The 27,745-nt window shown below is 37.7% G+C and overlaps 1 protein-coding gene across 1 annotated transcript in view; it reads left to right on the forward strand.

Moving 5' to 3' along the window:
• LOC122096419 (cytochrome P450 20A1) overlaps nt 1–27,429 on the forward strand; it is a 41,609-nt gene extending 14,180 nt beyond the window's left edge. The window contains exons 6-13 of the mRNA XM_042666959.1: nt 3,834–3,912; nt 5,779–5,894; nt 6,664–6,718; nt 8,642–8,762; nt 22,127–22,238; nt 24,146–24,210; nt 26,641–26,730; nt 26,914–27,429. Coding sequence (XP_042522893.1) covers nt 3,834–3,912; nt 5,779–5,894; nt 6,664–6,718; nt 8,642–8,762; nt 22,127–22,238; nt 24,146–24,210; nt 26,641–26,730; nt 26,914–27,064 — 789 coding nt within the window. The 3' untranslated portion in view covers nt 27,065–27,429. The remainder of the gene's footprint in view (nt 1–3,833; nt 3,913–5,778; nt 5,895–6,663; nt 6,719–8,641; nt 8,763–22,126; nt 22,239–24,145; nt 24,211–26,640; nt 26,731–26,913) is intronic.
• Nucleotides 27,430–27,745: the final 316 nt, after the last annotated feature.

The following is a 27,745-nucleotide window of genomic DNA, read 5'->3' on the forward strand; positions in this document are numbered from 1 at the left end:
ATGCATAATAGGCAAGCATTCTACCACTAAGCCACATTCCCAGCCACAATATAGTGTATGAGTTGGTCATGGGGCTTGAACTCAAGGCCTGGGTGCTGTCCCTGGGCTTTATTGCTCAAGGCCAGCACTCTACCACTTTGAGCCACAGCTCCATTTCTGCTTTTTAGGAAGTCAATTGAAGATAAGAGTCTCCCAGACATTATTGCCCATAATCCTCAGATCTCAGTGAAGAATATTTTTTTAAACTTAATTGTTATATCCCATAGTGAGGGAGCTTTTTTTTTTTTTGCCTGTACTTGGGCCTGGGCACTGTCCCTTAGTTTGTTGTTTTTTTTTTTTTTTTTTTTAGTTTTTTTGCAAAAGGACTCAACTCTACCACTTGAGCCACAGCTCCACTTCCAGCTTTTTGCTGATCCCAGGCTAGCTTCAAACCATGATCCTCAGATATCAGCCACTTGAGTAGCTAAGCTTACAGATGTGAGCCACCAACACCTGGTAAGAGAGTGTTATTTCCCCTGACATCAGGTCTGGTTCTATAAAGCCAGGCTGCTTTCCAGGTGTTGGGCTTATGGATGTGTACCACCATACCGTGCTGAGAGAATATTTTGTAAAAGGGACTTCCACCATTGTTTCTAGGATTTTTTTCTATGTATTGATACCTGTCCTCATGTGTTTATGCTGTTTTCTTTTTTTCTTTCATTACATATAACCTCAAAATTATAGAAAACTTACAGCTAATATAAGGAACTCCTGTATATTCTTTTCAGTAGTTGTATTTTGTCATTAATCCGTATATATATCTATATCCATCCATCCATCCATCCATTCCTTTTTCCTTCCTTGAATTATGTGAAAATGAACTGGACTTGACTCTTTATCTGAAAAAAAGTACATTTTCTTTTATAGTGACAACATAACTATCAAACTTGAGAATTTTAACATTGATATAGTACTATTAGCCCATCTATCGTCTATATTCAAATTTCTTCAATTATCTTAGTTATGTTCCTGTTTTTCCCTCTCTCGCCAAACACAGGATTCAACTTAAGGTGACTCATTATCTTTAGTGATCCAACCTCTTCAATCTAGAATAATCCTTTATGATTTTTAAGCTTCTTTTTGCAATGCACAGAATCCTTATTTTATAGAATATCCCTTATTTAGGTTTCTATGCTAGCTAGTTCATGTATTTTTTAAAGAATCTATTATTTTCTTTATGTTACTATAAGTTTTAAAATAAAAATTTCAAATCATAAACAGGACTTAATATTTTTCCTCAAATGATTTTGTTTTTGTGGGGAGTTAGGATTTGTGACAATGTCTAGCTATGAAACCCAGGCTTGTTCAGTCTGTAGCCCAGGCTGACTGCAATCTCATGAATCTCCTGCCTCTTCTTTTTTTTATTTTTTTAAAATTTTTTATTGTTGTTATAAAGGTGATGTCCAAAGGGTTTATTTACAGTTACATGAGTCAGGTAATTTCTTTTTGGGAAATTTCACCCCTTCCCTCCTGCCACCTCTTCTTTCTTTCTAAGTGCTAAGATTATATGTGTGTGCACCACCTTGCTTGGCATATAAATGATCTTTTAATGACTAAAACGCTAAGATACTGTCTTTGTCTTGTAATGTCACTAAGAATAATAACCAGTTTGTGACTTCAGAAGCACTGACAAACTGCATCTGCTTGCTGATATATTTAGGAGACATCATGAATTCTAAGGTGGATACTTATTTCATAGGAGTTAAAATGTAAAATAAAGCCAGGTGTTAGTAGCTAATGCCTATAATCCTAGCTACATAGAAGGCTAAGATCCAGAGGATCATGGTTCGAAGCCAGCCCTGACAGAAAAATCCTCAAGACTCAATCTTCAAAATAACCAGCATAAAGCAGGCCTGGAAGTATGGCTCAAGTGGTAGAGCACCAGCTGAGGAATCAGGAGGCTCTGATTTCATTACTGAGAGAAGAAAAGAAAAAAGAGTGTGTGTGTGTGTACCAGTGTGTGTGTGCACTCTCCTTTAGCTTTTTGCCCAAGCAAAAAAGTCACAGCTCCATATCTAGCTTTTTGCTGGTTAAGTGGAGATAAGAGTCCTAAGGATTTTTCTGCTCTAGTTGGTTTCAAACTGAGATCCTCAAATTTCAGTTTCCTGAGTAGTTAGGATTATAGGCATGAGCCACTGGCATATGATCTCTCCATATTTTGACAATATTTAGATCCGTGGTCCTTTAAATACTTGTCTAACTAATAAGTCAACATTGACTTTTCATGATTGGTGATTTTTATATTTTATGAGGTTAAACATGTTAAAGAATTATTTTTAATTTTTGTGTCAGTACTGGGGCTTGAACTCAGGGTCTGGTCACTATCCTTTTTTTTTCTTATGGACTAGCACTCTAACACCTGAGCCACACCTGCACTTCTGGCTTTTTATTATTGGTTATTTGGAGATATATTTTCCTGTCTAGACCTCAGCCTCCTGAATAGCTAGGATTACAGGCATGAGCCACCAGCTCCCAGCTTTTACAGTTTTTTGTCAAATGTTCCTATTTGTTTTGTGAGATAGATTCTCATATAATCTTACATTTTTATGGATGTTTCTTTTTCTACTAATCTGTAAGAACCTTTTATATTTTATTTGTACTAGTTTACTTTTATTTGTACTATTTTGTATTACCACAAATGCTACTAGCATTGTTAAGTCCAGCTAACACTTTTTTATTATGAACTCTGCATCATTTTATAAACTTTCTTCACCCTTAGGTGTTCCTAATGTACACATCTACTATGCAAGTTTTGCAGTGCTTTTACTGGTTTAATTTTTCAATCAAATAATCTAAAATGTATAAAATTTTAAGATAAGGGTTTGAGGGCTCTTCTTTTTTTTTTTTTGGTTAGTCATGGGGCTTGAACTCTGGGCTTGGGAGCTGTCCCTGCGCTCTTCAGCTCAAGGCGAGTGCTCTATTGCTTGAGCCACAGCACCACTTCCGGTTTTCTAGTAGTTTATTGGAGATAAGAGTCTCAAGGACTTTCCTGCCCAGGCTGGCTTTGAACTGCGATCCTCAGATCTCAGCCTCCTGAGTAGCTAGAATTACAGGCGTGAGCCACTGGCGCCCGGCAGAGGGCTCTTCTTTGTTTCAAATATCTAGCCATTAATTAATAAGTTATGTTTTTCCTCCGAGTTTCTTCAGAGCTTTCAAGTTATCATTAAGACTTCTAGTAACCCACTCTGCTGCTTAACATCTCTAAATCTTAGAGACTAATTTCTAACCTTTTTTTGTGCCTCAGATAATGTTTATCAGTATCTTGAGTGAAATAAAAATAATTACAGCCAGGCATCAGTGGCTTACATCTGCAATCTTAGCTACTGAGGAATCTGAGATCCAGAGGATCAGAGTTTAAAGCCAACCCAAGCATAAAAGTCTGTGAGACTCTGTCACCAAAATAACCAACAAAAAACAAGGCTGGAGGTGTGACTTGAGTGTTAGCGTACCAGCTGAGCAAACAAGAGCCCCTGAGTTCAAACTCAGTACCACCCCCCCCCAAAAAAATTAGCTATCTGTGGATTTTATTTATTCATTTATACCATAGTCTAAAAACTGAGGACTTACTCTGCTGCCTTATCCTTTCCCTTCTCCTTTTTTAAAATAGAACTAACTTATGCCTGTTGCAATTAGTTTGAAAGTGCCTTGACTGAGATCATAAAAATAAACGTGACTGTACAGCCCACTCAAAGGAGTGGGCGAGGAAAGAGTCTTTTACTTTACTAGCTTACATTTATCTGCGTTTACTTAGAAACTCTATGTCTAGAGACTAGATGCGTGTTTTCCTATTCCAGGTTTGGTCTGAGATTGGGAAAGGCTTTCTAGATGGGTCACTTGATAAAAGTACAACTCGGAAAAAGCAATATGAACATGGTAAGTTTGGCTACTCCTAATTTTTTGTAAAGGAGAGAAAGATATATTCCCAATTTTATTTATTTCTGACTGGTTCAATTTATATTTTCTCTCTTTAAGTTTTTACTTACTTTGAAAGTTTTTCTTCAAAAAAAGAGGAGCAGAGGAAGAGGGCAGAAGACTAGGAAGAGATGCAGAGCAGAAGCAAGGAGAGTTATTGGGTTTTTTTTAGTGAAGCAGGCAATAGAGAGGATGTAGCTTGGACTAGACAGCAGGCAGCAGAAACTAGAGAACAGCAACAACAGAGAGTAAAAGAAGAATTGTTTTTTTGTTTTTGGTGTTTTTGTTTGTTTTGGTTTTTTTTGGTTTTGGTTTTGGTTTTGGTTTTTTTACCAGTCCTGGGGCTTAAATTCTGGGCCTGGCTTTTTTTTTTTTTTTTTTGCTCAAGGCTAGCACTCTACCACTTGAGCCACAACTCCACTTCTGGCTTTTCCTGTGTATGTGGCACTGAGGAATCAAACCCAGGGCTTCATGCATGCAAGGCAAGCACTCTACCACTAAGCCACATTCCCAGTCCACCAGACTGGGAGTATTCTTTTTTTTTTTTTAATTGTATTTTTGTCATTTCTTTTTTGGTACTGGGGATCGAACCCAGGACATGGCACTTGCTAGACAAGTGCTTTGTCACTGAGCTACATCCCAGCCCCAGTAATTCTGTATTATGAAGATTAAAACCTCAACATTAGCTGGTAGATTAAATGTGAAGTGAAAAAGGGAAGACAACATGGTTTTAGACCTGAATAACTGGCAAATTTGTAAATGAAATGAGAAGGCTGTAGGAAGGTCCAGGTGTTGAGTAAACCATGAAGAGTTTAATGTGTTAGGTTTAATATATTTAATATGTTAGGTTTAATATGTTAAATCTAAATGGAGATGTTGAGTTTGTTATTAAATATGTAAATCTGGAGTTCTGGGGAAAGAAAGAAGCAAAAATATTCAAAGTGTTTGGTATGTACACTTTAAACCTCAGTACTAGAGAGCACCAAGGTAGCAAATTCTGACACAAAAAGAGGCTCAAAATCTGAGCTTGGTCCTAGAATACATCATCATGAAGAAATTTATTTATTTATTAATTTATTTTGGTCATGGGGCCTGAACTCTGGGCCTAGGCGCTGTCCCTCAGCTCTTCAGCTCAAGGCTAGCGCTCTACCACATGAGCCACAGTGCTACTTCCGGCTTTTTCTAATTATGTGGTGCTGAGGAATTGAACCTAGGGCCTCATGCATGTGAGGCAAGCACTCCACCACTGAGCCACCTTCCCAGCCCGATCATAAGAAATTTAAGAGCCAAGAAGGAATCAAAAAGGAGAGGCAGGAAAAGGGGGAGGAAGTGTGACATTCAGGGAGTATAGAGTCCTGGAGCAAGTGACATCATAGGTCAGCTATGATGAAATAGATATTTGGCTAATTTGACCATTGGATATCAGAAATTTATTTCATTTAGCTTTCAGAATTTACTTTTCTGATTATTTCACATGTCTTTCTTAGTGATACCTGGTTTGAGAGAAGCAATGGAGTTAAGAAAATCTAGAACACAGGTAGATAATATTAAGGGAGAGGCTTAAGTATTTCAGGCCTTTTGGGAGCTACAGTTGTTTACTTCTCAACCTTAGTGGTAATGATATATGGTGTATTTTGGGTACTTTTTTGTATCTAAATTTTAGGGGGAAAGAAGGAAGAAAAATTAGTTCAAATATGAAGTAGTTTTTTTTGTAGTGTACTACCTTTGAAGGTTTTACACCTGGTAACATTGTGAAGCATTATTTTTTAGAACATTTAATCTCCATAAATGCTTGTATTCTAAAAATTTTTTGTTTTTTTTTTTAAGCCCTTGAACAGCTGGAATCTGTTTTAAAGAAAACAATAAAAGAAAGAAAAGAAGGGAAGTTCAATCAACATATTTTCATTGACTCCTTAGTACAGGGCAACCTTAATGACCAACAGGTGATATAATTATTAAATGCTGATCAAATAAAAACAATTATACATGTAGAGTGTGCTTCTCATTTACTTTAATCATGATGCCCTCCCAGCATTCAGTACTTCTCTTTTTTATTATACATCACACAAGCACTCAGTCTCTTTGTTATTTAGCTCTTAGAAGCAGCTGTATAATGTTGAATGTTTATGTAAGTAAATATTTAGCCAGGGTTTTCAGATTATAAATGAGGAGACAGGCTTATGTAAGCCTCCATGAACTGCCTGTGTGGACAGGTATGGCACTTGATGGCATTCACAATGCTTGTTTGTTACCAGCAGCAACACCACTGTATCTTTGCTGTTTTAGGCAAAGGGCAAATGGAGTCATTGCTCTACCAGTTCATTGTAGCATTCTTTGGCCTCATTCGACACATGGTGGCCATAAGTGGTTTTTTGGGGGGGAGGTGTTGGTATAGAAATTGAACAGTGGCAGACACTTCTCCATTGTTCCCACGACACTGTCAGTAGGCCAAGCCAGAGAAAACAGACTGAACATTTTTGTTTTGTCAAAGTGTAACATGAGCCAGTAATAGTTCCAACAGTGTCTATTGTATCAAACAGGCAATGTACTATTTAGATTGGTTTACACATGAAACAGATTTTAAGATGTAGTAAAGAAATAATACACTTTTTTTCTTTAGTTGACCCTAATTTTATACTGTTGATAATTTTAGTAGGGCCTAATATAGGCCACCTTATATGTCATAGTTTCTAAACTTGGCTTTTTTTTTAGATTCTAGAAGATGGAGTGATATTTTCTCTGGCTGGTTGCATAATTACTGCAAAGTGTAAGTATAAATTGATTTTTTTCAGATAAATTACAAAATATACAAGGTATAAAGATACTCTAAAAAGAAAAAAGGAAAGATTATTTACGAGACCTTTTTATATTTTGACTTCCCTGCTTTTCATTTTTATTCTTATTTAAAAAGCTTAATTCACATAGGTGCCTTTTTTTAAACTCCCAAGTGCTTGATACCACCTCTGAAAAATGCTATAAATTTCTTGACACATTTTATAGATTCTGAATTCTATTTAGTACCTTTAAAATGAACTACAGTTGACACCTTTCAGGAGAGCAGAGAGCTTTTCCATCTCCTGCCACTGCTTTTCACAGATGTGAGCCATTCTGCTATTATTAAAGTCTCCAACAGAGGATGTAGGCCACAGAAACCATGATTAAAAAAAACTCTTGGTGGGACTGAAGAAAATATCTATTAAAAATTCCGAAATGCATGATTTGATCATAAGATCCTTCACTGGTTTTAGGTTAGTGAAATAGCACCATTCATATAGTGCTTATAAAAAAAATTTTATAGATGTAAAAATATATGAGATAAAAATGCTTCCAGGAAGTATTAGGGTATTAAAGTCATTTAAAATGTTTCATTTACCTATTTTTAAAATGATGAATATAAATGTCAGCTTCCCACAAGTGTATATTCTTTGACATCTAGATATTATAGATTAAATAAAATGTTTACAATCATGTACCATAAATAATATACTCAACTTGCTTAATATTTACTTGTTTTAAATATATATTACTTTATATATCTATGTAAAGGGCTTTAAAAAATCTAAAATCAGCTGGGTTTTAGTAGCTGTCCTCTCAGCACTTGAGAGGCTAAATCTAGAGGATGGAAAGTTTAAGGCCAACTTGAAGACTGACTTTTTCAAAAAGCAAAAACAAAAATAGAAAGTAAATAGCTTTGGGCATTTGAAGTTCCAGTAAGCTACTGATTTTAGCAAGTAAAAGGTAAAGTAAGATAAAAATTTCTATAAGCATACTAGAAGTATCTGACATAGAAAAGTTGAGCTGTAGGTAGAATTAGCTGAAGCATATTCTAGAAAGTAGTAGTCATATTGGGATAGTTCCATTATCTGGCCAATTATAATCCCAGTGGATTCTTAAAGGAAATGTGACTATTTTATTTCCTCAGATTTATGTTCTTTGTGTAATTTTCTTACAGTTCCATTAAATCGGGAAAAGAATCCTTAAACCAGTTTTAAGACAAAATTAAGCCATGAATCTATGATGTTCCAATTTGGGTGTTCATCAATAACTGTGTTTGGGTGTTCATGAGTAATTGTGATACTTGTTAGAAGTGGATGTGTGGACCTTACTATCAACCTTACTGAATCATCTGTGAATGTGAGGTTGTGGTACCAGCCAACTCACAGGTGATTTTTGAGAACTTTTGGACTAAGCAATAATCAGTGATGGTTCTTGACCTTAGTATAATACTATTGTAAATAAAAAATGTAGACTGTTGACATATAGGTAAATCTCCTGCTATTTTGATTTATCTGTATCATTTTATTATAGTTCCTGAGAGAACTGATGAATCAATTTGTTTTTCAAGATTGAGTGAACCAGATAGTTGATCACAATCACAAAAATTGAGGTCTTCCCCAGATATGAAGTTTATTCCCTTTAACCTTGGGTAAAGAGCATTAAGTGGCAAAACTTGATAGTTTTAAGAAAATATCCAGATTTTAATATCTATTTTGGCACCTTCTATAAATATTCATGTTCTCTTCAAAGAAAGAAAAATCCTGTGAAGAATTTTGTTATTTGTCATCTCTATAAAAAATACATTTAAAAAACAAGGAAAATTTAAAACTCTCCAATCATTAGGTTTTTCTTGTTCTATACCAAAAGTGTGAATTAACTGTTTTTATTATTGCTAATATAATTTCTTACCTAGTGTGTACCTGGGCAGTTTGTTTTTTAACCACTTCTGAAGAAGCTCAGAAAAAGCTGTACAATGAAATAGACCAAATTTTGGAAAAGAGTCCTATTTCTCCAGAAAAAATTGAACAGCTCAGGTAAGAGCATAACAAAAAGAAGAGGAGACCACTAAAAGGTAAATTCAAACTGGTTTTGCTGATTTAAAGGTAATGTTATTATATAGGACATCTATCTATTTTTATAGAAATTTTAATACATTTAGATGCTAATTGGTCATTTAATCTAGTTTTTAAAATCATAAATCATTCTTTAAATTAGCTTGGCACTTGACCCATGATATAAAACAAATAGAATAATCATATTTTAGTGGTAATACAAAAATGATACGGCCTCATTGGGAGGATTTTATATAGTTAAATAGAACGGTAAATAGAATGGTAGGATTTTATAAAGTTAAATAGAATAAGCATATGACTCACTAGTTCTACTCCAAGGTAATTACTCAAGAGAAATGCAAATATGTTCACACAATATGTGTAAAGGTTCATAGTATACTCTTTTGACTCAAAAGAGTCAAAAGAACTGCTCTGGAAGCAGTTAAAAAAGTTACCATCTGGTAAATAGATAAACATATATAACCACACCATGGAATACTACTAATCAATAAAAGGAAAACAGTATCAATATTTACAACAACATGGATAAATCTCATTATGGTAAGTAAAAGAAGTGAAACACGAAAGACTACATCTGGCATGATTTCATTGATCTGAAATTCTGGCAAAACTATAGTGGTAGAAAGCCTGGATCTGCTTCTCTTCAATCTACTCTTCAAATTGCTGCTTGAGCCCTTGGCTATATGCTGTCATCACTTGGGCCACTAAAAATAAGATGCCTGGAACGAACCCAAAACCAGTTAATTCACAATCTCTAAAGCACTCTTCCTAAGTTAGTTATGCCATGTGTTTCCCTCATACTCCGGATTTTATCATAATATTTACAGTGTCTGTTTTAATTTTCCATCCTTTATATCTCCTTGACTTCCCCTGCCTTGCTGACTTTCTTTCTTCCCTTTCCTTCTTTTCTTTTTTCCTTCCTCTCTTCCTTCCTTCATCCCTTTGGGGTTTTTTGTTTTTGTTTTGTAGTAACTAGATTTGAAATCAGAACCTTAGTAGGTGGGTGCTGTACTGCTGAACCACGCATCCAGCCACTTTTTCCACTGGTTATTTTTTAGCAAAATTCTCACTTCTGCCCAGGCATGTGCTGGAATCCACCTATGTTGGATGACAGGCATGTGCATGCCTAACTCTCATTGAGATTGAATCTTAACAGACTTTCTTGTCCAAGCTGGCTTTGAATTGTGAGCCTCCTGATATCAAACTTTCAAGAAGCTAGGATTACAGGTGTGAGCCACCAGTGCCTGGCTTCCATTGACAACATCTATCTTATTCACTGTCTAGCATGTGTCTAGCATGGTGTTTCAAATATATTAGGTGTCTAATACATATTTGTCCAAAAATAAAGGGAAACGATGCTTCCTCTTTTGCTTTTGATATAAAAAACAATTTCATTACTATGCTTACATCTTTGTTAGTATTTTCAGTGTCTGCATAGGAAGATTCTAAAGTGAGCTTATGGCATAGGAACATATACATCAGTGCAGTCTGTAAGATTAGGAGCTATGGAGCAAGACAGGCATAGGTTTGAATTTTGTCGATACTGCTTACCTGATAGATGATCCTAAGTAATTCTTTTTATCTATTAAACCTGTAAAATTAGGATGAGAGCACCCAAGAATTCTGGTAAGGATTAAATGAGATCCTGCATATAAGAAATTTAAGAAAATTGATATTTTATCTTTTATGTCATTTTGATGTATACATAATATTTTGATGTGTTTTGTCAAAAATGCATTAGGACGGTGGTAGAAATTTATGCTTCTGCCAACTAGATATCTTTTTCTCCACCTTTTATTAATAATATCTCTTGTTCTTTTTTTATCTTTGCCAATTCAGCAAGTAAAAAATATTTTGGCTAGTAATCTTTTCATTACTAACGAAGTTTTGTATCATTTCATTGGCCTCTAGGCCATTTATGTTCTTTGCAAAATTATTTGAATTATCTGTCTATGTTTCTGTTGGGGTATTTGATTGTATTAATTAGTTTTAGAGAGCTTTTGTACTTCCAGTATGTATTTATTGAAAATATTTTCCTACTTGTCATTTAATTTTATATTTACAAATATAAAACAATATTTTTATAGATTATGCATATTATTGATTAGGATTTACATCATTTATTCCAAAAATAAGGGACTTTTGACATTGTTTTGTTGGTAGTAGTAAGACTTATGCTTCTTAGGGAGGCACTTAACCACTTGGACTACATGCGCAGTCCAATAAAGGACTGTGTGTGTGTGTGTGTGTGTGTGTTTGTATGTGTGTGTTTATACTACACAAGGGCTTGAACTCAGGGCCTCACACTCTTGCTTGGCTTTTTCACTAAAATCTGGTATTCTACTAGTTGAGCCACAACTCTGCCTGCAGTTTTTTTTCTTTGTACCAATACTGGAACTTGAATTCGGGGCCTGAGTACTATCCCTGAAGCTCTTTTTTTTTTATTTTAACTTTAATTTTTTAATTGAAAAGGTGATGAGCTGAGGGTTATAGTTACATAGGTAAGACAATAAGTACATTTGTTTTTAATAATTACCCCATCCCTCTTTTTCTCCTACTTACCCTTCCCTGCCCTCCCCCCCACCCAAGTTGTAATGTTCATGTTTGACATAGTGTCAAGTGAGTGTCAAGGTTGTTGTGGTTCATCCGTGATTCCCTTTCCCTTTCACATACTGCATTGTTTATTATATGAAACACGAGGTACAAAAAGCTGGGAGAAACAAAGAAAAACAATAGAGAAAAAAGAATGAACTATATACAGGGTCTAATGAGACCCTCTTATTTCTATTTGGAGTTCATGTTAATATGCTTCATTATATATAGTCCTTTGCACTAAGCACTTGGGTTCTTGAGATCACCTGTTAAGAATATCATCTGTGAAGATGGCGACGGGGCAGTAGGGAAATGCCACAGCTCTCCCCAACCAAAAAGAGAGTTTGAGTTCCAACACTTAACTCCCCAAGAGATGGACAACGACAAAAAGATGAACACCCAGAGAAAGACAGGAGGCGGAAAAAAAAAAAAGAGAGAAAAAGAAGAATTTCAGAACAGAGAAGAACGAAGACCCCTCCCCCAACTTGTACTAGCCACCCGGCAGCGTGCCAAGCCGTGGCCAGCCCGGCCCAACGGGGGCTGCCGGAGTCCCAGAGACACAGGGGGCTGTCTGCAGGTCACCCCCGCAGAAGCTACATGAAGTAACGGTGTCGGACCCACTGATCGCTACTAACAGAGAAACCTCCAAGCCCAGAGCTTGCACAAAGATCCCACCCCTACCCCTCACTCTCCATCCAGAGAGGCTCCATCCTGCCAAAGCCACCCAACCCCATGGCAGGAACCCCAGAGCTACACGGGACGCCCACAGAACACCAGAGCAGAAGACCTGCAAGGAAGTGGTGCTGATCCAGAGAGCACAGAGACAAAACCCAGTGCTCAGAACCTGCACAGAGGCCCCACCCCCACCCCTCGGGCGGAGGCTGGAGGCCCATCCCTGCAGCACAGACCCAAACAGTGTCTACCGTGGTTGAGACAGAAGAGAAACATGCAGAGCCACTACTGCCCAGCCCAGCCCACAAGCACCTCAACTGAACTCTGATTGCAACTGCAACCAACGACCTACATCACACAGAAACAACAACTAGCTCCAGGGTGAGTACCCTGCAGGGGACAGTGTATCCCTTAAGGGAGACCAGAGCTGGTGGGGATCCCCAGACCCTGACCCAGACCCCCTACCCCAACACCTGGACCACAGGACCCACTAAAACTGGGAACTGTACAAGAGCTCCACCAGCCCATGGAGCACACTCCGCTGGCCAGGCTAGAGCAAGAACGCCCCTGGAAGGGAGCTTAAACGCCCAAACCAGGAACAGTGCCCCTGGGTCAAAACACCCAACAGTGGAAGAAATTTGAACTGTGTACTCCAGGCTGTGTAACCTAGGCGGGATACACAACAGCACAGGTCCAACCAGTGTGCCCCAGGCCGGGGGCCAGGACCAGACCTGGGGATCCGGTGCCTTAGCAACACAACCAACTCCTCCCAACTGAAGTCAGAAGCTGAGCATACGCCTCAGCAGAGGGGAGACAAACAGGGAACTGCACCCCCTGGGAACTACGCCTGGGACAGCAAAAGACCCAGGGGTTCAGGACAAGAGAAGCCTAAACCCCACCAGAATCCGACCCATATATTCTAGGCTGGGAATTGAACAACACAGGGTGCCAGCACCTGATAATAGTCGGGAGCTCAGGCTGGTAAGGTGGCTCAGCAGTAGAGGGCTTGTTTTGGGTGCATGAGGCCCTGGATCTGATTCCTCAGCACCACATAAGCAGAAAGGGCCAGAAGTGGTGCTGTGCTCAAATGGTAGGGTGCCAGTCTTGAGCTGAAGAGCTGAGGGACAGCGCCCAAGCCCAGAGTTCAAGCCCACAACCGGCCAAAAAGAACATCAGGAGCCCATAGCAGACTCCAGCAGCTGGGAGAGTGCATCCAGCACATCTGATCTCTCCAAGAGCACCTATAGGAGCAAACAGGAGCACTCCAGGCTGTTCAACCCTTCTAAAGGCGGGAACTGCCAGTGATCTACAGCAGAGAGCCGAGAACCCTATGTGGGTCAGACCAGCGGCTGGAGGTCAGCCCCCAACAGAACCGAGATCAGGCACACACTCTCTCTACCAGCACAGAAACAGCAACCAAGCAAAGACAGACGCCTATTGACCAAAACAAAATTTCAGATTAGTCTCCAATAATCCCTGAATTCCCATGCAAAAATCACAGAGAAAAATTACAACGTTTATCAACACCAGGATAGCAAGCTATTCCCAAAAGCCAGCAGCGACCTAGGGGAGAGCCCCAGTGGGAGCAAAGCAGGAATGGAAGACAAAAGCTACATCCAAGAGATGCTGGAGGCAATGACTCAAGAAATAAAGCGAGAAATAGACCAGAAATTGAAAGAGCACAGGGTCAAAATATTGAAAGAGATGCAGGATATCAAACAGGAGATGCATGCAAAAATAGAGGCATCACACACCTCACTAAGAGGTGAGATTAGTGCCTAAATAGAGGCAGTACACACCTCATTAAGAGGTGAGATTAATACTTTGAGAACCAACATCGAATCCATAAATGAGTCCATTTCCTCCATGTAAACCAAAATGGAAGCCATAGATAGCAGAATGAATGAAATGGAATTTAGAGTGTCAGATACAGAAGACAGAATACACCAACTGGACCAAAAAGTCACAGATATGGAAAAATCACTTAAATAATACCAAAATGAAATCCAAGAGCAAGCGGATAGTGCCAAGAAATTTAACCTTCACGTAATTGGAGTGGACAAAGGCGAGGAATATCAAAGCAAGAGAATTCAACACTTATTCAACAAGATAATCGGTGAAAAATTTCCCCATCTCAAAAAAGAACATCCTACCTACAAAACAGAAGCATATAGAACACCTAACAAGCAAGATTCTAGGAGAAACACTTCTAGATACATTATAGTAACAATGATAGATCTGAATAATAAGGAAACAACCTTGCAGCAAAAATTAAGAAGGAGCTATACTACAATGGGAAAAAAATTAGAATCACTCCACATAAACATTGAATGCAAGAAAGGCCTGGGAAAGTACCATATGCGCCCTGAGAGCCAATAACTGCCAACCCAGACTGATATACCCGGCAAAGCTGGCATTCACATTCAATGGAGAACTGAAAATTTTTAATAGCAAAGAAAAACTAAACGAATACATAAACATTAAGCCAGCATTACAAAGAATACTAAGAGAGGGAATACAACCTGAAGAAAGCAACCAGGAACAGGGACCTGCACCCAGACAGGCATTAATAGAAGTCTAACTGAACAAGCACAGGTGGAAAGGAAAGAAGAAAAACCTAGGAAAAGGGAATGGCAGGGACCACAATGCATCTCTCTATACTATCTCTTAATATTAATGGGCTTAGTTCGCCAATCAAAAGAAAAAGAACTGCAGATTGGATCAGAAAACATGACCCATCCATCTGTTGTCTTTAGGAGACCCACCTCTCAGCCAAACAAACAAACTCAGAGTGAAGAGTTGGAAAAAGATCTACCAATCAAATGCCCCCAGTAAGAAAGCAGGTGTAGCAATCCTGATATCTGACAAAATAAACTTTTCATTAAAATCAATACAAAAAGACAAGGGCAGACACTACATATTAATACAGAGAACAATCCAAGAGGAGAATATTAACCATCATCAACTTATATTCCCCAGACATTGGAGCACCCAAATATGTTAAGCAAATACTCTCAAACTTACAGAATAAAATAGATCCCAATATGATAATACTAGGAGACTTTAACACCCCACTCTTACCAAAGGACAGGTTTACCAACCAGAGGACAAGAAACAACCAAATTAAGTGAGGCCATACTTCAAGCGGAACTAACTGACATCTACCGAGTATTTCACCCTAAAACAACACAGTACACATTTAAGATTTCCTGGCATAGCTATGATAACAGGCCCACACCAGCCCCCATTCAAATCTCCATTGAGAAAGGGATCTTGGGAACTCCACACCCACCCAAGGCTGGCTTTGTTCCTGTCAATACCAGCTTCTTAAGTAGCAAGAAGCACAACCATGAGCTACCTGCATCTTGTTGGACTACCATTTTTCTTTGAGTGTAAGTCAATTGTCTCTCAATTTACCTATTTATTTATACCAGAAATATACTTTATTTCTTCCAAAGCATTTTACCGAAGAATTTAAGAGATCAATGACAGCTTTTAGTAGCTTTAAATAGTCCTATTCTGAAACAACTTTTCAAAACTACTTGAGATTACCCTAATGACATTACACTTGGTGACTGAAGCTATTGGCAGCTCTAGGTCTATAAAATGCTTGCAGTTAGTTAGCCACAGGTTGAAACACAGAAAAATGAGCAGTTATTTCTATTATTTGTGAAAATAAATAGCACATATGCTAAGTGTGGTTCAGTTACTACTTTCTTACTCCCACACAGTTTGGAGATGATGTGGAAAAATAAATGGAAGAGGAACTAATCTTTCTCATTTTTAAAATGGGCTGCAAGTATATTATATTCTGCAGGTATATTTATTCTATATTCTAGAAGTCATGTAGCTAAACCTTCCTTTCATTTGTATATGATGTTATAGCAAGGAAAAACTTAGTAATGATTTCCTTGTAATAAATATTAAACAAAATCACCCGAGTCCAGTGGTGTCTTAACATTTAGTTAAAAGTATGCTGTGAACTTGTGGAATCTCTTCTTCCAATGCTAAACTCTATTTTAGTCTACTGGAAATTAAAAAACAAAACAATGAAAGTATGTCAATCTCAATGTCTAATGAACAAAACCCATGACTCTTAAAGGGACAGTTTCATCTGTAGACCCTCAACAAGGCTACTGAGGGAATTTAGGTGAGAGTTCTGTGAAACACAAGCAGGTTGACTTTCCTAGAACCTGCAGCTCCAAAAACATCATTGAAATCGGCACCAACTATGATAATGTAATTACTATTGCTTTGCCTATTTTGATGGTTTTGTTTTTTAGGGACTTGCACTTAAATAGCCCCCACAGAGTCACATTGTGCATAAGGCAAATTCTGAAAGGAAATTCACTCATGTTGCAATTAAAACAGCTAGAAAAACATGAAAAAATGGAACTTAAAGTTACTAGACAGAGCCAGATAACCAAACTAAGAGCAGAGATTAATGAAATAGAGAATTGGAGAATCATAGCCAAAATTAACCAAACAAAAAGCTGGTTCCTTGAAAAAATAAACAAAATTGATGGACCATTGGCAAGATTAATTAAAACAAAAAAGAGAGGAAACCCATATCAACAGGATTAGGGATGCTATGGAAAAAATCACAACACATACCCAAGATATCCAAACAATTTTAACGGACTATTTCAAAAGTTATACTCTCTAAAGAAAGAAAACCTGGCAGAAATGGATGCATTTTTAGAGAAATACAAGTTGCCCAAACTGAGCAAAGAAGAAGTAAATCAATTAATAAGCAAGTATCCTACAACGAGATACAGGAAGCAATCAGAAGTCTTCCAACAAAGAAAAGCCCAGGACCAGATGGATTCACAACAGAATTCTATAAGACCTTTAAAGAAGGTCAAGCTCTTCAGAGAAACAGGAGGGAGCTATCCCAAACTCATTCTACAATGCCAATATCACACTCATCCCCAAACCAGGCAAAGACCCAACCAAAAAAGAGAATTATAGGCCAATTTCCTTGATGAACACAGATGCAAAGATCCTTAACAAATTTCTAGCTATCCAGAAACACATAAAAAAAATCATGTACTATGACCAGGTATGCTTCATGCTAGAAATGCAGGGATGGTTTAACATACGTAAATCAATAAATGTAATCCAACACATCAACAGATCCAAGGTCAAGAACCACATGATTATCTCCACAGATGTGGAAAAGGCCTTTGATAAAATTCAACAATCATTCATGCTAAAAGCTCTGGAGAAAATAGGAATAAAAGGAACATTTCTTTTTTTGGGGGGTTCTGTCGTGAAGCCTGAACTCTGGGCCTGGGCGCTGTCCCTCAGCTCTTCAGCTCAAGGCTAGTGCTCTACCATTTGAACCACAGCGCCACTTCCAGCTTTTTCCTTTTTGCTTATGTGGTGCTGAGGAATCGAACCCAGGCCCTCAGGCATGCAAGGCAAGCGCTCTACCACTGAGCCACCTTCCCAGCCCTAGAAAGAACATTTCTTAAAACAATAAAAGCCATTTACGACAGACCAATAGCCAATATTATACTTAATGGGGAAAAGTTACAACCAATTCTCCTAAAAGCAGGAACAAGGCAAGGATGCCCACTGTCTCTACTCCTCTTCAATATAGTCCTGGAACCTTTAGCAAGGGCAATAAGGCAAGAAAAAGACACTAAAGGGATCCGCATAGGGAAAGAAGTTAAACTATCCCTTCTTGCAAATGACATGATACTATACCTTCACTATCCCAAAAACCCCACCCCCAAACTCTTAGAAATTATAAATCACTTCAGCAAACTAGCAGGATACAAAATCAACACACAAAACTCAGTCGCCTTCCTGTACACTGACAATGTACAAGCAGAGAGGTAAATAAAGGAAGCAACCCCATTCACGATAACCTCCCAAAAATAAAATATTTAGGAATTAACTTAACCAAAGATGTAAAAGAACTATTTAATGAAAACTATAAAAACTTAAAGAAATTACAGAAGACACTAGGAAATGGAAAGACCTCCCATGCTCTTGGATAGGCAGACTTAATATAGTGAAAATGGCAATACTGCCAAAATTAATATGCAAATTCAGTGCAAATCCTATTAAAATCCCAGTGATGTACACCTCTGAAATACAGAAAACAGTCCAAAATTCATATGGAACAACAAAAGACCTAGAACAGCCAAAACAATTCTAGGGAATAAAGACAACATGGGAGGGATATACATGCCGAACTTCAAACTCTACTATAGAGCCGTAATAACAAAAACAGCATGGTACTGGCACAAAAACAGACCCGAAGACCAATAAATAAATAAATCCACATGCCTACAGTCAGTTGATATTTGACAAAGGAGCCAAAGACATACAATGGAAGAAACACAGCCTCTTCAACTACTGGTGCTGGGAAAACTGGGTGGCCACATGCAGAAGACTAAAAGTGGACCCCAGCCTATCACCATGCACCAACATCAACTAAAATGGATTAAAGACCTTAACATTAAACCTGAATCTCTGAAACTACTGCAGGACAAAGTAGGAGAGACACTTGAACTTAAAGTTACAGGAAGAAACTTCCTGAACAGAGTCCCAGGGTCACAACGGATTGGAGAGAGATTCGACAAAGGGGACTACCTTAAAATAAAAGGCTTCTGCACAGCTAACGCTATCACAACCAAGCTAGAAAGGCAATCAACTAATTGGGAAAAAATATTTACCAGCAATATATCAGACAAGGGGTTAATATCCAGTATATACAGGGAACTCAAGAAACTAATCCCTCCCAAACCTAACAAACCAATTACTAAATGAGCAAGGGAACTAAAGAGAGACTTCTCAGATGAAGACATAAAAATGGCAAAGAAATGCATGAGGAAATGATCACCATCCCTGGTTGTAAAGGAAATGCAAATAAAGACAACCCTGAGATACCACCTTACCCCAGTCAGAATGTCCCACATCCTCAAGTCAGCCAACGACAAATGCTGGAGGGGATGTGGAGAAAGAGGAACCCTATTACACTGCTGGTGGGAATGTACACTTATACAACCACTTTGGAAAGCAGTCTGGAAGGTCCTCAGAAAGCTAAAGATTGACCTCCCGTATGACCCAGTCATACCACTTCTAGGCATCTATCCTGAACAACAGGAACCAGTATACAAGGACACATGCACCTCCATGTTTATTGCAGCACTGTTCACAATAGCCAGGATATGGAAATAACCCAGATGTCCCACCACAGATGAATGGATCCAAATATTGTGGTATCTATACACTATGGAATATTATGCAGCCATTAGAAAGGACAAAATAATGGCATTTGCAGGGAAATGGATGGAGCTAGAAGAAATCATGTTGAGCAAGGTAAGCTAAGAGCAAAGAGACAAATGGTACATGGTCTCCCTGATAAGTGTATATTACATCCAAAATGTTAGATGATACTACAAAATTAACAGGACTTAAGAAACAAAGGACTTCCACACATCTGGTCAAATCACTACTAAATAACCCCATGCTGCTGATCACATGTATGGTATATATGTATATACCGGAGGGGAAGCAGGAAGACGACACAGAACTAGAGGGAATCAGAGAAAAACATATAACAGCAGGACCCATCAGCTGCACTGGACATTGACCAAAATGAACTAAGCAACTTAATGGCGGTGATGGGAGGGAGGGAAAAAGTGGGAAAGAGGGAACAGCTGATGCTATGCAAAACAAAAGAAATGTACATACCACCTAATGTGGAAGAAATAACTGTATCACAAAACTCATAGAACTCATAAATGTTATAGACCGTGATAGACAATTTGCTCCAGGAAAGTTAGAATGTGTTTGTGACTTTAACTGAGCATCACTATCCCACAATACTGTGAAATTTGGGAAATTATGTAACCACTTAATCACAATAAAAAATTTGAAAAAAAAAAGAATATCATCTGTGTGTTCTTACAAATGAGGGAGTTCATGCGACATGCTTTTCTTTGGGTCTGGTTTATTTCACTTAATATAATTTTTCCCATGTCTTTCCATTTCCTTATGAATGGAACAATGTTATTCTTTCTGATGGAAGCATAGAATTCCATCATGTATATGTACCACATTTTCTTGATCCATTCATCTACCGATGGACATTTGGGTTGGTTCCATATCTTGGCTATGGTGAATAATGCTGCGATGAACATCGTTGTACTGGTGCGTCTAGTGAGGCCTTGTTTGTGGATATTTGGGTAGATTCCCAGAAGTGGGATTGCTGGGTCATAGGGAAGCTCTATGTGTAGTGTTCTGAGGAACCTCCATACTGCTTTCCAGAGTGGTTGAACAAGTTTGCACTCCCACCAACAGTGTAGTAGTATTCCCCTTTGGTCACATCCCCACCAGCATCTGTTGTTAGATTTCTTGATTATGGACATTCTAACGGGTGAGGTGAAATCTCAATGTTTTGATTTGCATTTCTTTTATAGCCAATGATGTTGTGTCTTTTGGCCATTTGTATTTCCTTTTCAGAGAGGTCTCTCTTAAGGTTTTTAGCTCATTTTATAATAGGATGGTTGTTTCTTGGGGAATTGTTTTGGGGGAATTTAATTTCTTGAGCTGTTGGTATATTTTAGGTATTAGGCCCTTATCTGTTGTATGGGTGGTGAAGATCTTGTCCCAGTCTGGGAGGTTTCCATATATTTTGGTAATTATGTTCTTTGCCATGCAGAAGCTCTGTAGTTTAATTCAATCCCATTTATCCAGCCTTTCTTTGATTTGTTGTGTTTCTGGATCTTTATTAAGAATGTTTCAACCTGTGCCAAGGATCCCTAGTGTTTCTCCTATTCCTTCTTGTAATATTTTGAAGGTATCTGCCTGAAATTCTTTTTGTTCAAGGCTACATTTGAGCCACAGCTGCACTTCCAACTTTTTGTGATTAGTTGGAGATAAGAATCTCAAGGACTTTTACTGCCTGGGCTGGCTTCAAACTATAATCCTCATACCTCAGCCTCCTGAATAACTAGATTTATAGGCAAGACCCATGAGCTCCTGGTTTCTGTTTAAATTTTAAAAGTTTTTCTAGTTTTGTGAAAAGTTCCATTGGTATTTCAAGAGGGATTGCACTTAAATCTTTAGATTTCTAGATAGTATGGGCATTTCAGAGAAAGAGCAAGTGAGTGAGTGTGTGTGTGTGTGTGTGTGTGTGTGTGTGTGTGTGTGTGTGTGTGTGTCCTTTTCAGCGCTTTCTCAATGTTTTACGACTTTCTCTTTGGTTAAAGTTATTCTAGGTATTTTATTTTTGTAGCTATTGTTAATGGGATTGCTTTCTTGATTTCTGTTTGAAATCATTGGCTATTGAGCATCTACTAATACTAGTGGTTTTTGTATGTTGCAGCTTTGCTGAATTTTGTTTGTTCTAATAGTTTTTTTGTTACGTCCACATTTTCTCTATATAAGATCATGAGTATACATACAGTTTGTATATTTGCAGATGGTGACAGTTTTACTTCCTCTTTTCCAGTTTTTTTTTTTTTTTTTTTGGTCAGTCGTGGGGCCTGAACTCTGGGCCTGGCACTGTCCCTCAGCTCTTCAGCTCAAGGCTAGCGCTCTATCACTTGAGCCACAGAGCCACTTCCAGCTTTTTCTACTTATGTGGTACTGAGGAATCAAACTCAGGGCCTCATGCATGCAAGGCAAGCACTCTACCACTGAGCCACCTTCCCAGCCCATGTTTTCCAGTTTTGATGTCCTTTATTTCCTAATCCTGCCCAAACGCTCTGGCTGGGGCTTATAGTACTATTAGTGAATTGGTGGAAGTGGCCATCCTTGTCTTGGTCCAGAGTTAGAGGGAAAGATTTCAGCTTTTCCCTATTTAGTGTAATGTTAGTTGTTGGCTTATGTTATGTGGCCTTTATTATGTTGGAGTATATTCCATCTGTGCCTAACTTGCTCAGTGTTTTTTTTTTTTTTATCATAAAGAGGTAATGAATTTAATTAAATGTTTGTTTTGCATTGCTTGAGATGATAGCGTAGCTTTTGACCTTCATTATGCTAATATGCTATATGATGTTTGTTGATATCAATACCTGTTTAAAATTTTCCTTAAACAGATACTGTAGGAAAATACTTTGTGAAACTGTTCGGACTGCCAAGCTGACCCCAGTTTCTGCCCGGCTTCAAAATACTGAGGGAAAAATCGACCAATTTATTATACCTAGAGAGGTAAAATTTATTTGGCATATTATCTCATTTAGTTATTCTCAGCTCCTTTGGTATATATTTAAAATTTTTGTTTAAAGTACCTAATAAATACATCCATTATTAAAGCCATGATAGACAACTTCTATTACAAAATAATAGGGACTTATTTTAAAGTTCAAATAATTTAAAAGTCTTCCTTCTCTATATGTGCTGTCAGTAATATTATATACCCTAAAAAACAAGTCCCAGGCTTGAACTCAAGGCCTTGCATTCCCATAGACTTTTTTTGTTCACAGTTGGTACCCCACCACTTGATCTACACCCCCAGTCCAGCTTTTCTTTAAAACTGGCTAATTGGAGATAGAGTCTCTCACTCTTCCACCCAAGTTGGCTTTGAATCACAGTCCTCCTATCTCAGCCTCTTGAATAACTAGGATTATAGGCATGAGCCCCAGCACCCAGAATTTTTTTATTATTATAAATTCTGTACTTGTATAATAAATATTGAGCAGCATCTTAGAAATGGAGTTTTTGGATCAAAGTCTATGTGTATTACATTTAATTACCATGTAAGAAATTGAAGGGTAGCTTTGTGGTAGAACCCTTTTCTACCAGACACTCAGCCCTAGGTTTAAGACCCATTATCCTAAAAGATGAGAATGATGATAAAATAAATAATTCTCTAATAGAGAATTGATATTTTTGGCAACAGTTTGTAAAAAGATTTTTTTTTCAGAGCCAAACATGGTACTATCTATCTATAGTCCAAGATTCTCAGGAGAGAGAGGCAGGAGAATCAAAAGTTTGAGTCTAGAGCAAAGGTAGCAAAACTGTGTCCAAAAAAAAAAAAGGAAAGAGAAACAAAAGTACTTAAGATATTGCTTAAGCGTATCCAGTGGTTGAGCACTTGCCTAGCATGTGTGAGCCCCTAAATTAAATCCTTAATACAACAAGAAAAAAACTAAAGAAAAGAAAGTTTTTTCAGGGCTAGAAATGTAGCTCAGTGATAGAACCCTTGCCTACACACACAGGAATACATGTTTAGGTTGAGGTAGAGTTCAACATAAGGCCTTAGGTTCAATCCTTAGCACCAAAAAAGTGTACTTTAAAACCTCTCCAGTTGGGGCTGGGAAGGTGGCTCAGTGGTAGAGCACTTGCCTTGCAATGCATGAGGCCCTGGGTTCAATTCCTCAGCACCACATAAGCAAAAAGAAAAAAGCCGGAAGTGGAGCTGTGGCTCAAGTGGCAGAGCGCTAGCCTTGGGCTGAAGAGCTGAGGGACAGCGCCCAGGCCCAGAGTTCAGGCCCCATGACCGGACCCCAAAACAAACAAACAAACAAACAAAAAACCTCTCCAGTCAACACTGTTAGTTTCATGAACTTTCCATATATTTTATGAATCTTGTTGGAAAAAATCAATCTCATTTTACTTCTCCCTAATTATTGGAGAGATTACCCAACTTTTCATATGTATATTTTTCATGTATATTTATACTTAAAAAGTTCGTATTTCTTCTGTGAAGTATCTTTAAACTTCTACTTTTCTTCCTAGTGATTATTTGTCTTTTTGTATAGTGGTCTAAAACTAACTGCTATATGGTGAAGTTTTTTTCTATTTATGACTCTTTAGCTTAGCGTGTTGTTGAGCTTTTTCTTTTTAACTGAATGCAGATTTCAAATTGTTGTATTAGGTAGTCAGTTATTTCTTTATGGTTTCCAGATTTTGACATGCTTACAGGGACTTTCCACATCATAAGATCCCCAAAATAATGGCTCATGCACTATTATTTTGCATTATTTTATTGTCATTATCTGTATTTAAAGAGCTCTAGGATAAGTTGACTTCCTGAGAATTACTTTTTCTCAGTTAAACTCAATTAATTGAATTGATTTTGTTTTCTATTTGTTCTTCTTCTTCTTTTCCGGCAGACTCTTGTTCTTTATGCCCTTGGTGTGGTACTTCAGGATCCTAATACTTGGCCATCACCATATAAGTATGTAACATGTTCCTGTTTTTGTGATTGTTGATTTTAATGTACTAGCTTATTTGCATTCCTTTTGTAACTTTCAAGGAGAAAATTCAACTTGTGGCAATGACAACAAAAGAAAGCCACTGCACTCCCTTTCTGTGTCCTGTCAACATGAATTTTCTTTTTTTTTTTCAACATGAATTTTCTATCTGCCACTCTTGGTCTCTTTATTACCATGTCTGAGATCTATTTAGTTACTTGGTCTCTGCAGCAGTCCTTTAATTTTAATAGAATTTGGGGATTCATTCATTGTTAAGAGGTTATTGCTCATACAGATTCTTTTTTCCTTCTGTTTATTTCAACTACTCATCTCTTTTGAAGAATTTAGTAAAGAAATAACTGTTGTATGTATGTGTATCCTGTATGCAAATGGTGAGGGAGGAGAACAAAGGCTTCTAAGTGGGCAGCTAGTAAAGCCTGATTTTGGTAGTATTCTAGGATTTTTTGCCCTGGAAGAAGGTGATATATCAAGTTGATTTGAGTTGAGACAGCAGTATGAAAGCAAGGGGACCCAAGGATGAGCTTAGTGTTTTATTATTTCAGTTGTTAGGATAATGACCTTAACAAAAAAAATTTTAATGAATAAAGTAGCAGTCCTTCAAAATTTGTTAGAAGTTACATGTCAGATGGTTTTTTTCTAAAAAAATAAAGATATACCTTGGTCTGAAAATGAGCACCTGGGGCTTGGAAGTTGGCTCAGTGGTAGAGTGATTGCCTCACATGCATGAGGCCCTTGGTTCAATTCCTCAGCACCACATAAGCAGGAAAAAGCTGGAAGTGGCGCTGTGGCTCAAGTGGTAGGGCGCTAGCCTTGACCTGAAGAGCTGAGGGACAGTGCCCAGGCCCAGAGTTCAGGCCCCACGACTGACAAAAAAAAAAAAAGAAAAGAAAATGTACACATATAATTATAGAAAACTAAAATTTTAAGTTTCAAAAAAATACTTGTGGAAAAAATGCTGTTTTATCAGTTCTAAGTATAGTATGAAATAAGGCTGTCAACTCTAAAAGCCAGACTAAAAGATCTCAACTCTGAAAGTAGGCAGAGACCAAGAAACTCTATGACATTAAATAATCAGTTTTTCATTTTCATTTTGTTTTATTTTTAAATTAATACTTAAAAATGTGACTTCTCAAGGGGATGTGTTAATTCTTGCCTGTAGTCCATTCTGCCCAGGAGACTGAGCTCAGGATTTGGAGGTTGGCCTGAAGATCAATGGAAGTAAGGGGTTTGAGCTTTGCCTGAAACCTCCAGTTCATTTACCAAAGAAAGGAAAGGAAAGGGGAAAGGGGGATGGGAAGGGAGGGGAGAGGGAAAGGAGAAAGAAAGCTGGACAAGGTGGCTCACACCTATAATTCTAGATACTTAGGAGGCTGAGCTGTGAAGATTGCTGTTTGGGATGGTAGTTTCAGGAACTTTTAATATAGGCTGTCCTAGAACTTCCATCCTTCCATTTCAGCATTCTGAATAGCTAGGATTACAGGCATGAGTCACTTCATCTGGCTTCTTTCTTTCTTTCTTTCTTTCTTTCTTTCTTTCTTTCTTTCTTTCTCTCTCTCTCTCTCTCTCTCTCTCTCTCTCTCTCTCTCTCTCTCCTCCCTCCTTCCCTCCCTCCCTCCTTCCCTCCCTCCCTTCCTTCCTTTCTTTCTCTTTCTTTTTTGTCAGTCTTGGGGCTAGAACTCTGAGCCTGGGTGCTGTCCCTCAACTCTTCAGCTCAAGGTGAGCACTCTACCACTTGAGCCACAGTGCTACTTCTGGTTTTCTGGTGGTTTATTGGAGATAAGAGTCTCATGGACTTTTCCTGCCCGGGCTGGCTTTGAAGCAAAATCCTCAGATTTCAGCCTACTGAGTTGCTAGGATTACAGGTGTGAGCTGCCAGCTCCTAGCTTATTTTCCTTTTAATAAATTTTAAACTAATGCCATTCTAAAAGGGAAATTCTAAAACTAAAAGCTGTCCTTTTTATTAGCCTCTTCATTTCCCTCACTTACTAAATTTGAGTATACAATAATTGATAAATATAATTTAAGGCTTAACCCTTCATATTTAAAAAGTAAATTTTAATTAAGAAATGAAAATACCTCACAAATTGATTGATGGGTCCATAAAAGAGACCTTAAGTTTATTTAAGTATGTATTATTATTTTTGTTTGATTTACTATAAACATATTTTACAGTCACATTCCTTACTAAAACTGACGAGTATATTTTGCTTTTATTTAGAAGCAATGGATTAGGAAGCAGTAAGTGACTAAATATCCATATGTTCAATTATTTGAGAACATAATAAGATAAAATGTGATGACACATTCTATTTTTGGTAGATTTTATTCCTTCTTACAGACAGACCTGTATTGTTTTAAGTTACATTGTGATTAACCCCAAATTTTCCTTTTAGATTTGATCCAGATCGCTTTGAAGATGACTCAGTGATGAAAATGTTCTCCTCACTTGGATTTTCAGGCACACAGGAATGTCCAGAGTTGAGGTGAATGGTCAAGGAAATAATGGGAAAGGAAAAGACGCCAGACTCTACTTAGAATTTTAAAGATTACAATTGATGAGATTGAGTAATCTATAGTAAGAATATAATGTAGTTACATAATGTAATCTATATAATAGGAATATAATGTTTACTGTATAGTAACCAATTGACTTACTTCCTGACTAGGTTTGCATATATGGTGACCACGGTACTTCTGAGTGTATTGGTGAAGAAACTGCACTTACATTCTGTTGAGGGACAAGTTATAGAAACAAAGTATGAACTTGTCACGTCGCCCAGGGAAGAAGCTTGGATCACTGTCTCAAAGAGAAACTAAAATTGTGTACATTTTTCGATCTTTGTTTATTAGGTGAAGGAAAATGGCTGTTTAGAATATACATTGAATACTCAGATAAAACAAGTATTTCATAAGCACCTATTACTACTTCACTCTGTAAATTTGTATTTTTACACATCAGGTTTTCTTAATACATGATATATGTTTATACTTGCTCTACTAATAGACTGATCATTTCAGCTCTAATTTCTACTTTTAATTTCTATCATTTTTCTAAGCCATTTTTATCTTCTTAGCTCAATCTCTAAACATTGTTGAATAGAAAAAGTGGATTTTTTCAAATTGGGAAATCATATGCTTCAAATATTTATAGAATAAAAACGTATGCTCCTTTTTGTACTTCCTTTTGTTTCTTGGATTGTTTTTTAATTTTTGGTTGTTTATGCTTCCATTATTTTATCAATGCTGAATAATTCTTTGGATATCTACCCTGGATTTGCAAACATTTGGACTCTTCATAGTTTTCACTTAATGGCTTATACAAGCTTCATTTAAACAGTTCTGAGTCCTTTGGAAAATAATACATTTGTGGGCTGGGAAGGTGGCTCAGTGGTAGAGCACTTGCCTTGCATGCTCGAGGCCCTGGGTTCGATTCCTCAGCACCACATAAGCAAAAAGAGAAAAGCCGGAAGTGGCACTGTGGCTCAAGTGGTAGAGCGC

This window comes from Dipodomys spectabilis, unplaced genomic scaffold, assembly GCF_019054845.1.
Source record: "Dipodomys spectabilis isolate Male_0828 unplaced genomic scaffold, ASM1905484v1 ptg000373l, whole genome shotgun sequence".
NCBI lineage: Eukaryota > Metazoa > Chordata > Mammalia > Rodentia > Heteromyidae > Dipodomys > Dipodomys spectabilis.